This window comes from Acomys minous (genome assembly GCF_964271855.1).
Source record: "Acomys minous genome assembly, chromosome: 9".
In the NCBI taxonomy this organism is placed as follows: domain Eukaryota; kingdom Metazoa; phylum Chordata; class Mammalia; order Rodentia; family Muridae; genus Acomys; species Acomys minous.
Genome location: NC_140490.1, coordinates 53,141,198 through 53,155,236, shown reverse-complemented (window position 1 = coordinate 53,155,236; position 14,039 = coordinate 53,141,198). Strand labels below are relative to the sequence as shown.

The 14,039-nt window shown below is 47.0% G+C and overlaps 1 protein-coding gene across 3 annotated transcripts in view; it reads right to left on the bottom strand.

Moving 5' to 3' along the window:
* Positions 1-14,039, bottom strand: part of ELOVL2 (ELOVL fatty acid elongase 2) — a 41,221-nt gene that overhangs the window by 8,564 nt on the left and 18,618 nt on the right. For all 3 annotated transcript variants that reach the window (XM_084794716.1, XM_084794717.1, XM_084794718.1), the window contains exons 2-4: positions 8,541-8,604; positions 4,443-4,630; positions 1,746-1,823 (exon numbers count right to left, since the gene is read on the bottom strand). In XM_084794716.1, the coding sequence (XP_084650842.1) occupies positions 1,746-1,823; positions 4,443-4,630; positions 8,541-8,604 (330 nt within the window). The remainder of the gene's footprint in view (positions 1-1,745; positions 1,824-4,442; positions 4,631-8,540; positions 8,605-14,039) is intronic.

Here is a 14,039-nt window from a genome sequence, read left to right as displayed (position 1 = left end):
TGCAGCCCTGAATCTCCCGCCCTGCTGTGTCTAACACTCTTCTTGCCTCGAGTCTGGCACACTTTAGCCCCCCTTCACTAACCCTCCTCTTAGCAGCCACCCTCTCCCGAGAATGTTACCCAGCTGCCTGCTCTCTTTCTCTCAGAATCATTTACAGACCCAGGTTGCCTTAACTACCTGAAAGCACAGCGATGCTGTGAATCCACCAGCATGTTTCACATTGCCAGAGCTGCATGCTCTCTTGCTCAGGTAATGAACGTTTTTTACAAAGGGATGCACTGTGTCCCTGGGAGATGCAAAGTGATGTTCTGATGCTACTGTGACTTACACATTCTGATCCTATGGGGGAATTTTCCCTCCTTGGATATTTGGAAACTCACATATAAAGACAAGATGTTTAATTCTTTGCTGTATATTTTTCCTGCAATGACGTGGTGCTGTATCAGCTTTAAAAGGTGAGAGTGAGCAGTCTCTTTCTTTTCACCCTGTTGAAACCTGCACTCTGTATGGTTCAGCTCACCCCAGGCAGTGGTCTTTCGGATGCTTGCGCTGTCTTTGATAGCCAGTGAGAGGGGGTCTTTCAAGACGGTTCTTGGAGCCATGCATGACCCCAATACTCATGCATGTCCTTTGCTGGGTCACAGGATGTCCTAGAGTCACCTTAACCTTAAATACACTTCCTGACACCAACCTGGAAGTGGCCATGCCCCTAAGAATCTACACCCCTTCTGGTAGACAGCCACCTCTGTAAAGTCAAGCTCAGTACCTTGGGCTGTCACAGACTGAAGAGGCCTTCCTGCAGATAAAGCTATGAAATACGGCCTCTTCCAGAGGTTAATTATATTTCCAGTTTGCACCTGTAATTACTGGGTTTAGTTTTCACTACTTGAAAAATAGAAATCTCTTTTCAAGAACTAGCAACCAATGATGTTAGTTTATTATATACTTTATCTTCAGTGTCCCATGGCTGGCTGAAAGCAGCAATGCATTTTTATTAATAAGCAATAGCAACAAGGAATTCTGAACTCTTGTTAAGATGTTGCAGTGATGGCGCATGCCTTTAATCCCAGCACTTGGGAAGCAGAGGCAGGTGGATCGCTGTGAGTTCTAGGCCAGCCTGGTCTACAAAATAAGTCCAGGACAGCCAAGACTACACAGAGAAAAACTAAAAGAGAAAAAAAAAAGATGTTGCCCACTGTGGCTATCATCTTCCTGTGTGTGTGCGTCCATTTGCCTCTAACATGTGGGGGAGGAAACTTGCCTTGTTTCCTTTTAATACTTGTGTTTACAATTTAGGAAAAAAGATGATTCCAAAATCAAGGACAGCACAAGGCCACTGAGAGCAGTGTGGCTCTATCTTATCCCCTCTCACCTGCTACTTCCACAAAGAAGGCAGGCATTTTAAGTAGCCTCTAGTTTCTCCTGCCACCATTTCTCCTTTTAAAAGGAAAGTAAATACACTTTCTCACAAAAGGTGGTGGGTGAGTGGTTGGTTTTCACTTAAATGTTCCTGAGGCAGTGGTGATGGTTACCAGGGTGTTCTGGGATCTATTTTGGCATCTCTCTGCATCTGGGGGAGGCATCAGTTACAGGGATGTGCGTGGTTCAGTCAGCCCATCTCCTGGTCGGTTCTCTAAGTCTTTCCATCAGAGCCAAGTCTCTTGGCATAATCCTAGCTTCCTATGGAGGAGGGGGCGGGAGGGGCAAGACTGCTCTTTCTCAATGGAAATGGTTGTCAGGCTCACCCGGATATCACCTTCCCCAGCACTGTCGAGATTCTGACACTGCAAGTTGTAGCCTCCTTCCCAGCTGGAGAGGATGAGCTGCCAAAACATCATGAAGGGGAAAGAAATCAATACAAGACCGTGACAATACTGAATAACAACACGCCCCCCTCAGATTAGGACAGAAGCATCCCAGAATCCCACCCAGTTTTGCACTCAAGCATTAGCAAGGGGTTAACTCCTGCTGGGCAGAGCCCAGGGACTGCTTCCTCAGTGTGTTTCACTGCTGACCAATCAGATCATCCAAAAGTGAGGAGGTCTATCACTGTAGTAAGATTTAGCTGCCTGTCTTTATAACGCTGAGTACAAACAAGTGTGAGGAAACTACACTCAAATACCTTCAGTTTTAGTAATTTTGTGAAATGTACATTATAATTTTACAGATATTAAAAGGGACCAGAAGCTTCTAAACATTTTCTTCACTATACAGCAATACTTGATAATCAAATAATTTGCATGATTGGCCCTCCCTTCCCTGTTATTCTCTGATAAAAAGATGCTCTTTTTAAAAGTCCGTTGTCCAGTCATCTGAGTCCCATTCTCGCAGACAGTGAGCACCTGTGATGAGCTCAGGGCTGCACAGCTAAGGAGTGGTACAAACATCACACAATTCAGTTTCTAACTCACTCTTTCCTGTTCTTTATATGACATGAAAAACACATCTATTAAATTCACTGAAAAGTCTACAAAAGCAGCTCTCCCCACCCTGCCATAACTTTACATTCTAGAACATAAGGTTTTCCCCGGAAGAGGCCTAGAGGTTTTTTCTGCTGTTAACGATACTGATGACCAAGTAAGTGACGTTTGGAACCCTGGTCTCTTCACAGTTCTGACACAACCACCTCCAGATGTTCTGAGGACAAACGAGTCCAGTGAAAGCACAAACACCTGGGATTTCCCAGTATGCTCTGTTATATCAGGTCCCCAGCAGCCTTCCCTATCCCCAGATGGCCACCTGTGGCAGGCTGGAGCCCTGGGATACCGGAAAGGATAAGCCCGTGTGTGTGTGTGTGTGTGTGTGTGTGTGTGTGTGTGTGTGTGTGTGTGTGTGTGTGTGTGTGTGTGTGTGTGTGTGTGTGTGTGTGCGCGCGCATTTCAGACCAAGAAAGCTAGGATGCATACAAATATTTGAAACTCATGTAGGATAAGGCTGGCGGGTTAGGGACGTATTTTCTGTACTAAATGCAGCTGTGGGGTGACCCTTTAGTGTGAACAGGGGATACTCTGTTTGCCTGCGACATGTCCTGTCTTAGCTAGATTTTTTCAGGCTATCACCAATCCTGTTCTTATCTAACCACTAAGGGACTGTGCAGCAGAATTAAGCCGCAGGAAGCTGCCTCCTGGGCTATCATAATCCTCTGTCTGGGTTGGGTACCAGAGCCATCTAATCTAACCTTTGTACTGAAGGAAATTAAATGATTAACCTTAAGCTGACATGGACTCAGTAACTAGCGTCCACTGGCCCCAGCGCTTCCCTCCCAGCTTAGTTCAAGCTACTTGCAGATGCAGCCTGCTATGCTGTGCACTCAGGACTCTGCTTCCAGGCTTGCTCCTGACCAAGGGGGGGAGGGGGTCTCTTTCCCTTCAGCCAGGTAAAGAAACTAGACTGGCCAGGCATGCTGACACACCCTTTATTCCAAGCATTTGGGAGGCAGGGGTAGATGAATCTCTGAGTTCAATCTGGTGCACACAGTGAGGTCCAGGACAGCTAGAGCTACATAGAAAAAAAGCCCGTGTCAAGAAGAAAACTAAATCCATCACTTTATCTGACCAGCTCATGCCTAACATACTAAATACACTTTAATAAAGAACCTAAAGCTGTCTTTTTGGTGTCAGAAAAGTTAGTGGTCACCTGTGTGGTGAGATACTGAAATTGTTTACATGGCTTTCCTCATCCAAAATTCCACCCACCAGTGCTTCATTTTGGCCACTTATGGCAACAGCCAATGGCCATTATTAAAATGGTAATACATGAAATAATGTCACAGTGAGAGGCCTGCATTTTAATATAAGAATATACTGTCTTTTAAATTTCATGGACAGTAGAAAAGTCCTATTTGCATCATTACTAGCCATCTACAGCCTTTATGGATGGCTTTAGACTAATTTTTCTAAAAACGATAGTTTCTTTTCTCATTATTTTTTTCTAAAGCACATTGAATACTTTTAAATTTCTCTTTGTATTATAACAAAAACTCCTGGTTGTATTAGGCAAAGCAGCCATTACTTCTACCTGTGGTTTGGCACTCTACAGGATGGTAGGCAGCTAAAGAACCAAGCCCTGGTAGTGTCAGCTCAGGCTTGCCAGCACATTCCAGACACTGGGCAGGGTTCTCCAAGGGGATGTCTGCACCTCTGTATACGACCTTCGTGTGGAGTTTGACTTTTAAAATAGAGTGACCCTTCTAAACCTTAGGATCATACAGCATATAAGACAAGAATAAGGCATGGCCTTCCAAGCCCCTTCAAGCTAAACCAGAATTCTGGTTTTAACTTGGCTAAGGGACACAGGAACAGGCAGAGCATCAATGCATGAACTGCTTTCTCAGGTTCTTACAGAGTGGTGCCATGCCAACTGCAACCGGGCACAGCCTGACCAGTTCTCAAACTCAGAGAGCTGCCGAGTTAGGCGAGCAAGAGTGCAGCCCGCACGCCTACCTCCACCAGCATGTATGCAGAGAGCAGTGTGATGCCGAGGTTATACAAGGTGAGGATTCCCCTGAGCGAGAGAGCAGGCCTGTTCTTCATGTATTTGTTACCCAGCCATATCGACAGCAGATACACGATGGTAAGAAGGAAGGTCGGGAGGTAAGAGTCCAACAGGAACCACCCTCGAACTCGAGAATCTGGAAAGAAATGCTTGTGGTGAGGAGCCGAGGAGAGAGGCTCCCACACAGTTAGCAATGCTGATGACATGCGGGTGCCCTCATCCAAGGGGGACGGTCCAGGGTCCCCAGTGAACACCATGATTTCCCGCCCTTACTGAACGCTTGATAATTGAGATGCACTCACAAAACCAGCCCAAGTCTCTTCTCCCTGAACAAATTCAGACACCTGGTTTCCTAGACCTCAGCAAACTCAGCCTTGGAATTTTTCTGACTGCTGCACAGTCTTGACAATCAAAAGGCTAGGGAACAGCCAAGGGGTAGGTAGTACACAGAGCGTGGATACACTGGACAAAAGGCTAGGGCACAGCCAAGGGGTAGGTAGTATATAGAGCACAGATACACTGGACAAAAGGATGATTCAAGTTCCAGAAAGAACATAGAGTTCAACGCACCACTCAAAACAGTATGTAGTTTAAACGTACAAATGGTTACTTCTGAAATGTTTCATTAAAATTTTGGGGGACTATAGCAGACTGTGGGTAACAAAAAACCAAAACTTCAGATTAGGGTACCTTACACATACACACACAGTGGGACAATGCGATGCTGAGTTAAGCCAGGCTGCAGAGTTAAGATTTCACTGGGGCTTATGAGAGGACTCAGCCGCTACCCAGCTTCAGAAGCATGGAGACCATGGGCGCCTGCACTCAAGTGTACACATTCATATACTCAAAAGTAATAAAAATAAATGCAAACGCTTCCCTTGGGCAGGGAGTAGTATGTACATCTTTAATCCCAGCACCTGGGAGGCAGGGGCAGGGAGAGCTCTGAATTCCAGACCAGCCTGGTCTACACAGTGAGATCCTGTCTGAAAATCAGGAACAGGAAACCTGATATTTAAGGGCTGGACACATGCTCACAGGTTAAGGACACTTGCTCTTGTAAAGTAGCCTGGTTCAGGACCTGGCACCCACATGGCTACTCATAACCATTGGTGACTCCAGGTCCAGAGCATCTGATGCTTCTTCTGACCCTTGCAGGCTCCTGTACATGCACAGTGCACATAAGCTCACACACATCTTTACATTCAAAGAGCTTTCGTGGACACTGAATGACAGAGAGATGAAAGGAAGCTACTGAGTGCTTCGCTTGAGTTACCTGCATTTATCCATGCTAACAACACAGCTTACCTTCCCATTAAGATCAGGGGAAGGGGGCACACACTGACATCGCATCAGAATCCATAACACCCAGAATTTGCCTAGGATCACTGCAGTAAACTGGAGGGAGTTTACAGAGTAGGGGCATTCCAGAACAGGGAGCATGTGGCACTGGTGGCACTGAGGAGAAAGCAGCCTAGCCCTGGAGTGGCTGGCTGAGAAGAGCTTGACACAAAGCTGCAGACAGAGAGTTGTTCTGGGACTACAAGTGTCAATCCAGGGTGAGAGCCAGGGTTAGCCAAGAGCCCTTCCTCCAGAGAGTGAAGACAGGGCAGCTACACAAAGCCCACGGTCAAGCTATCTACCACACCAGGTAACCCTGGAAGTGACCTGCAGGCACAAATGACGTTTGCTCCTCAGTTTCCTGGCCTGGAACCACAAATTTTGCATGCTGTTTGTAACCTACACAGAGAGCATACAAAACTGGTTCCACCAGGGGTGGTGTCCTTTTCCTGACCTTGCTGTTTCCCCCACAGCCTCAGTCGGCCTCCCTGGTGTGCCCCACATTGTCTACTCTGACCTTTTAATACACTTGCAGCCTATACTAATGAGGTAAGAGCCTTTGTGGGCACTGCCTAAAGCCTTGATATGTATTGGCAGATTTCTCAAAGCAATCCCTCTAGATAAACAATATGGCCACCCCTGGGGTTCCTTTGAGAACTTGAGCCACACAGGGCAGAATGTCATAGTGGTCAGCTTCCCTACCTGTGTCACAGTGCTGCCACCCAACTGTATCCCTCCAAGACACACTCAAGCTCACAACCCCTGCTGCTGTGCACACGGCCCCCTTGGGAACAGTCTGTGCAGTTGCAATCATGCTAAGATGGCATCACACTGGGTTAGGGTGGGTGGGCCCTGCCACCCCTGCCCCAGTTATTGGTGTCATTACAAGATAGGGACAAGAGAAGTAAGGAACACTATTTGAAGTCAGAGAAGCACTGCCAGCAACCCGAGACTGGGGGCCTGGGTGGGGGGGGGGGTGGAAAGCAGCACCAGACATCGAGGGGACAAAGTAAGTTTGACTTCAGAACTGCCAAAATGTGTTTCCATCTTCTTCAAAGCCACCCAGCCCTAGGGAATGCATGCTGTGGCCTGGTGTCCTGGCTGCATCCTGACTGGGCCAGGCTTCCTTCTGCAAACACTGCCTGTGCTCTAAGAAGAGGAACCGGTCTCCTCTCTTGTCTCGCCTGTAACTTACAGCCTCAGGGGTAGGAGGAGACTCATGTAAGCTACATCAGCTGGCAGCTGACCTTTCTATCTGTTTGCCATGCTGCCATGCCTGCACGCCTCAGTAGACCTCCTGCAACTGAAACATGGGAGCAAATGTTTGTTCTCTTGTTTCTTTGGGAACTGAGTAGTGTTACTCTCCATGTCTGGCATATCCCACAGTGTACTGATACGGCTGGCATGCACAAGATCAGGAAAAGGCTAGGGATGCCACTGAAGTCACTAGGTGTGACCATCACCTTCAGGAGGGACAAGGATTCTTGATGTGACTGTAGTAACTCAATTGAGTGATCACTCTGTAGATTGTGTAATTCCTTGCTATGAAGCAGAGTAAACCACTGCAATCCTTTCCTCAGCTGACCCTGTTTACATTAACTCCAGCTCCTCCCAATCTATTGACAGCAAAGTCCAGTGTGAACCTGGTTCAGAGAGATCAATGCCCAATCTCTGCTGAGAGAACCAAATAAAAAGCCATGGTCCTGGGAATCCATAGCTCCTGTGGCATCCTTTACAAGCGAGAGGCGACACCCTGCACTCCAGGCCGATTCCTCCCCTCTTCACCAGAGCCACAAGCAGGGGAAGCAGAGGTCCCAGACAGACAAGCTGGCCCACAACAGATCCCCAGGGAAAACAAGGAAGCACCCCCTAAACTGCACAGTTTCTATTAAACAACTAAGCCACCATTCACTTAGAACAGGCTTCAGAGTCTCATTGGAAACTGGAGAAAGGGCAAAATAAACTCCAAGTTTGTGCAAAGCTGTGAGGAGGAGGAAAACCTTGGGCTCCCCTCCCGCCTACACTGTCTTGAGGAACCAAGGATTTCCCACAGGCTTGTCAAACAACCAGGCTCAAGGGAAGCGAAACACTCGTCCAGACTTCATCTAGTCAGAAATATCAGCTCCTCTGTTCCCACCGAGACAATGGATACAGGCAAACAGAGTCAAGGTTCTCAAGAGATAAGCGGCTACCGGGAAGCCTGTGAGAGAGAGAGGGGGGGGAGACTAGACTAGAGTGATGAGATGCAGCAGACAGGAAGCCATAAAAGAAAGGCAGCCCACAGCTGGTGTCTGCAATAGGAGGAACTGACCAGACGGGAAAGAGGAAGACGTAGCAGGGAGAAATTGCAGGCATAGGGAAGCAGCAAATAAAACAAATATACATATGTGAAGACTCAAAAGCTGTCTGAGGGGCTGAATCCATGTGAGGGAGGAAGGCAGGCTGTGACCAGAGGCTGATGGGTGAGAGAGCAGAGACCATCGGGTGGCATAGCTGAAGCCTACATTTCATCTGCCCCTCATCCCAGGAGACGGAGTGGGGCAGGAGAAACAGGGCTTCTGCTATCGTGGGAAGGAGACACCTAGTGTAGGGCAGTTTACGGTCCATAGGATAGATGCTGCACTGTTCTCAGAGCCCCAGTGACAACCATCCTTTCCTATAGGCAAATGGCATCCTCCCTGTGTGTTTCCAAGCAGCTCACTCACCTCGTGGTCCAAACATGTTGTCCAAGAAAGCATTGACTTCATCATCAAGTGCCTTCAAGTGCTCCTGAAAGAGAGGCAAAATTAAGCAGTCTTTTTTCTTTTTTTTTTAATTCTGAAGCCACCATCACCAACCTGCAGCTACTGAATCTGTGAGGACCTCACCGTCACGAGTCGGGCTGCAGACTTGAGATGAGGGCCTCAGCTTCAGGGAGTGGGGCTGCAGACTTGAGAGTGGCCAGGAAGCGCAGCCATGCTGTAACCAGTTTGCAAAGACTGTGGTGGAAACAACCCCTCTTGTGTTTCCTCAGGTAAGAAGAGTCCCAAAATAGACTGTGGACTCAGACCCAGGGGGTCACTCACCTCAATTCCATCCCCCTCTAAAATGCTTGGAGGCAAAGCATTACATAAGCAGTTTCATGGTTGTAATGAGAGCTGCAGTAGGGTGTGTGCGTGTGTGTGTGTGTGTGTGTGTGTGTGTGTGTGCGCGCACGCGCGTGCACGTGTGTGCTTCAGAGCTGCTTTTCTATAACCGTTATGTTTTCACATTAGTACTAATTAACATTAAAAGACATTACCTGGGTGTTTTGTTTTGTTTTGTTTTGTTTATTAATTCTTGTCATACAAACTCAGGTCAGGGCACGACTACTGTTGCTAAGCATCTTAAGGTGAACACATTGGCTGACACCATTGTGACCTACTCTTGCTCTTGCCTGTCTTCTCAGAATGGATGCTCACATCTCTTGCCCCTACTAGAAAAGTCTGGGAACACTGCCCCCACCTCAAGCAATGGGAGATGAAGGCAGAGCAGGGTTCTGGGAAGGAATTTCAGATGACTTTGGTGACAGCTGGGCACGTCGGCCTCAAGACTGTCTCTCACAGAATGAGCTCCAGATTCAAAGTGGTGTGTAGTCATGATCCCCAAGCACTCCATGCTCCATCACTCACACATACCAGCCTCAGAGAGGAGGACAGATGCTCTGGCATCTGAGAAGAGGACCCGTACATTTGTAAGTGGGTCCAGCTGTTGAGACCTAGTCTTATTCAGTCTTTGATCCTGAAATCTCAAGGAAAAAAAAAGTGGGTCTTCAGGACCTTGAGGAAGCTTGGGAGGGAGGCTGTGGAGCAGACAGTACCTAGTACAGCCAGCCAATGAGTTAGAAACTTCATCTTTCTTCTTTCGTCACATCTCTGTAAAAAAGGCATTTTGGCTAAATCAAGCCTGAACCTTGTAAACAACTCTTTCATCTTTGGCCTCCATGTGGAGCATCTTAGTACTACAAATTTGAGAAGGGCAGTGACATGGCATCTTGGTGGGAAAGAAAATCAATTGTATAGCTATCAATACGCATGTCCGTGTCTGACCTCTCATTTTTAACAGATAAGGCCACTAACCTCACAGACTGGGGACAGTTGCCACACCACGGACAAATGTTTAAACTTTTTCAGTTTGTTTGCTGAGGTTCAAAATCCATTTTCTAAAATGTAGAGAGCTAAGAAAGCCTCAATTAGTAGGATACAAACTCATGGTTGCTGTAAATTTGCAGAAATTTACTTACAAAGTGGAAACAAAACAGAAGAACACAGGAAGAGAGGAAAGGAAAGGAACAAAAGGGCATCTGGTCTCCTACTCTTTGCTACCCACCGACCAGTGCAAAGTCAGGGTACATGGTCCTCATCCTCTTGGTGTTCTCAGTCTAGAGAGTAACGCATAACTCCTGGGTGAAAATGTCACAAGGCTCTCAGAGCTGCACTAGAGAAGGACAAAGGTTTAACTTGGACATCCTTGAGGAATACCAGGAAGAGACGAGCTCCTTCTGAATTCTGAACCTCTAGATGTTGTCTCAAGAAGGGAAGGCATTTGGGGAGTCGCGGGTGCAGGCACATCGAGGTACAGCTCATGTGGGAATCACTCATGATCAGGGTCTCTAGTGGCTCATGGTAGAAAAATACAACTATAGTGGCAGAAAGCAGACCAGTGTTTGCCTGAGCCCCACCCACCCACCCACCCCCTCCCCTGCCACGGGGCGTGGGATATCCTTCAGTAAGAAGGATTAAATGTGGACACTCACACATACTGATAAGGGAGAGTGGAGCAATCAGGACTACACTTCAGCATATGCTGAAGATATCTTCAAGTCAAAGAAAACTGATGCCATGTGGAAGGTGGAGTTTGTTGAATCTAACTGAAGAGCCACACCCCAGCATACCCTAAGCAAGCTGGGCTCCCCACCTAATCATATCCACATTAACACAGCACCCCTTGTGCCACCTCGACCACCATGCTCGCCTCCCCTTGACCAGCTGGAAGCAGCATTAGCTAAGATCCACTCCTGCTCAGCCATCCAGCAGCTCCACCATACAGACTACATAAATATCGGCAGCTTTCCTGAAACATGCCCGTGTCCTAGCCACTGCGAGCTTCTGTAAGCACTTGGGGACCCCAAGACCAGAAGGTGCAGACTGGATGCCCACCCATCCCTAAGTGCGCCCATTGGAGGGCAAGTCAAACCAGGATATTTCAAGTGGGACTCTCTTCTGGTCTGTTCCTGAAGTGTATGGTTTCTGGAAGAGTGGCACATGTTGAGCCCTGGGTTACCTCAACGAAGGCTTCACATGGCCATTGCCATCATAATTAAGAGCCATTCTGTGGAGACAGAGGAGGGGGCTGGAGACACGCGGCCTGGGTGTCTTGCTGCTCTGAATACAGGACGGACATCTTGTTGCCTTTCCTTCCCCTTCATCCCATTTCCCCTTCTTCCTCCTCCTCTTTTTTTGTTTTAAGCATTTTACAGGTATAAATACACACATACACACACACACACACACACGCACACACATGCATGCACATATACATGCACACACACATACACACATCACAGCATGCATGTGGAGGACAGAAGACAACGTGTGGTAGTCAGGTGGCTCTCTCCTCCCTCTATGCAGGGCCCAGCTATCAAACTCAGGTTACAGGCTTGGCTGCAAGCCTTTACCTGCTGAGCCATCTCGCTGGTTCTATTGTGCAGATTTTAGGGGTTTTTTTTCCCCATAAAGTGGCATTATACTGTATTTGAAATGGTGAGTTGGGATCTCGGTATTTCTTCTGTCTTATTAGCAGAGTTTTGGAGAATGGTTTAAAGACAGAACAGTTTCACCAGAAGTTCACTGCTTTCCCAAACAAGCACATTAAGACTGTAAAACAGACAATTATGTTTTACTGTGAAAGTATAAGAATCTTTACTTTTCTTTTTATGTGTTTCCAAATACAGTAATGCTGAAGAATTCAGTGACAGTGAGTCAGGGAATGTGGAGTGACTCCAATGCCAGAAACTTCTCCAGAGCCTCAAATCAGAACTGAGTTGCAGGAAACTCCAAGGAAATGTGTCCCCTCAGGGACAAGGGACTGTCCTACATGAGGTCTTTACCTTGTGCCCAGGGCTCAAAATGCCTGTCAAACATGCCTGTTGGCCGGCTCTTGGGGGTTCTTCTTATCCTAGCTCCATACCACTCAGCGGACTGCAGTAAGGCAAACCAAGGGACAGCCTATGCAAACGACCCCAACTCCATGGCATCTCATTGGTCATTACAAGAAGAACTTGTTTTGGTGGTTGGTGTCCTGCTATGCAGTCCCCTCCCTTCAGTGTCCTGAGAATAAGAATTATAGACATGCACTGCTGACCTTGGCCCAGAAACTAGCATTCTTACCTGGCATAAAGTCTGGAGAATTTTAGAAAATCTCATAGTTGTTACTAACTCCTTTAGCTGGCTGGGCCAGAGTTCAGCGACCTCTGTCTGTTTTCTCAACCACCCCTGCGTCCACACCACCATGTGCACTCTGCCCTAGGCATGCCTGATTACGAGATCATTCCTACTGCATTGTAAGCCTCCTCTCTGTCACCACATGGATTCCGCTTGCGGACACCTAGATGCCTCTTAAGTACAGGTTGTTTTCTCTGCATTTCCCTTCTCCCAAACCGCTCAAAAGCCTCTTTGTCTGGCACACATTAGGGGTTCCATAGTGCTTGTGAAATGCCTCTCTTTATGAATGAGTTCTCCAGTCACCCTAGGACTGGGGCCAGCAAACTTTGAGGCTCCACTTCTGACCTCTCCCCTTTGACAACACTCTTCCTGGCAGGCCTGACAGTATAAGGATTGGACATTAGGTATTTGTCTTTGGCAAGTGAAAAATAGATCAGAGAGGAGAGAGACACACAGGAAAACCTCCAGCGAAGCATCACAGTGATGCTGCACCAGTGGGCTGTGCTAATTGAAAGACACCATGTCTAACGGGACCTGCCAGCCAGGCAAGCTCTCAACAAACGAAATGTATTTCTAGTATGAGGAGCTGAACCCAAAGTCTTCTAGATTCTTGGCAAGCTCCTTGATGCTGAACAAATGTCCACAGCTCCCAGTCATTTTTACTCCAGATTTTTTAGCCATCAATGTTTAGCATAATATCAACAACGGGCTTTAAAAAACAGTTTTCTGGAGAGTGACAGGGCATGTATTTATTCCTCCCTCTGCTCTATTTGCATGTGTTGGAGACAGAGATTGGCTCTTCCTCTGGCCTTCAGCATCCTCATGAGCAGGTGGGACCATCCACTCTGCACACTGGCCAGGGCAGCATGCAGCAAGCAGCCAGATGGAGGAGACTGTTAGTGGACATGGTGCCTGCCCATGTCTGCACAAGACAAGACAACCATCTGCACAGATGCCACAAAGCAACAGGCTTTCATGAGCCCTGGTGACCTCCTGAAAAGAACCAATCTGGTACCTGTGCCTCTGGTCATGGCATACTGGAGGAAAAATATCAAAGCTGGGCAAAACAAGAGGTGAAACAAACTACCGGGACACAAGGAGTCACAAATTTGCATCAGGTAGTATCCGTGGAGCACAGGATGGTGCTTGGATGTCAAAGACATACTCAAATGTAGAACTTCCTAATGTATTTATTGCCACATTGATGACTGAATTAAGGGCCTTATGCATCATGGGTAAGCACTCTAAACTGAGCAATCCCCCTAGGCAAAAGCAGATTTGAAAATATACTCATAGCCAGGCATGATGGCATACACCTTTAATGCCAACACTCAGGGAGGCAGAGGCAGGCAATCTCTGAGTTCAAGGACAGCCAAGGCTACACAAAGAAACCCTGTCTCGAAAAATGAGAGAGAGAGAGAGAGAGAGAGAGAGAGAGAGAGAGAGAGAGAGGAGAAAAAAGAAAGAAAATACACTCATAAGGCTTAAATGATCTATGTATTAACTCAGTGGTTAAAGGTATTTTATTAAATATATTTCATTGGTATTGTATTAAGTATATTTTATAAAACTAATATAATAATTAGTTTCTTTCTAGTCAATTTAGAATCATAGTTCTTCACTGGTTATCAAAGAAATGCAAATTAAAACTATTCTGAGACTCCATTTTGCTCAAATCAGAATGGTCTTTAAGAAAACAACACTGCTGATGGGAGGCTAAACTAGTGGGAGTCAGTATGGAGA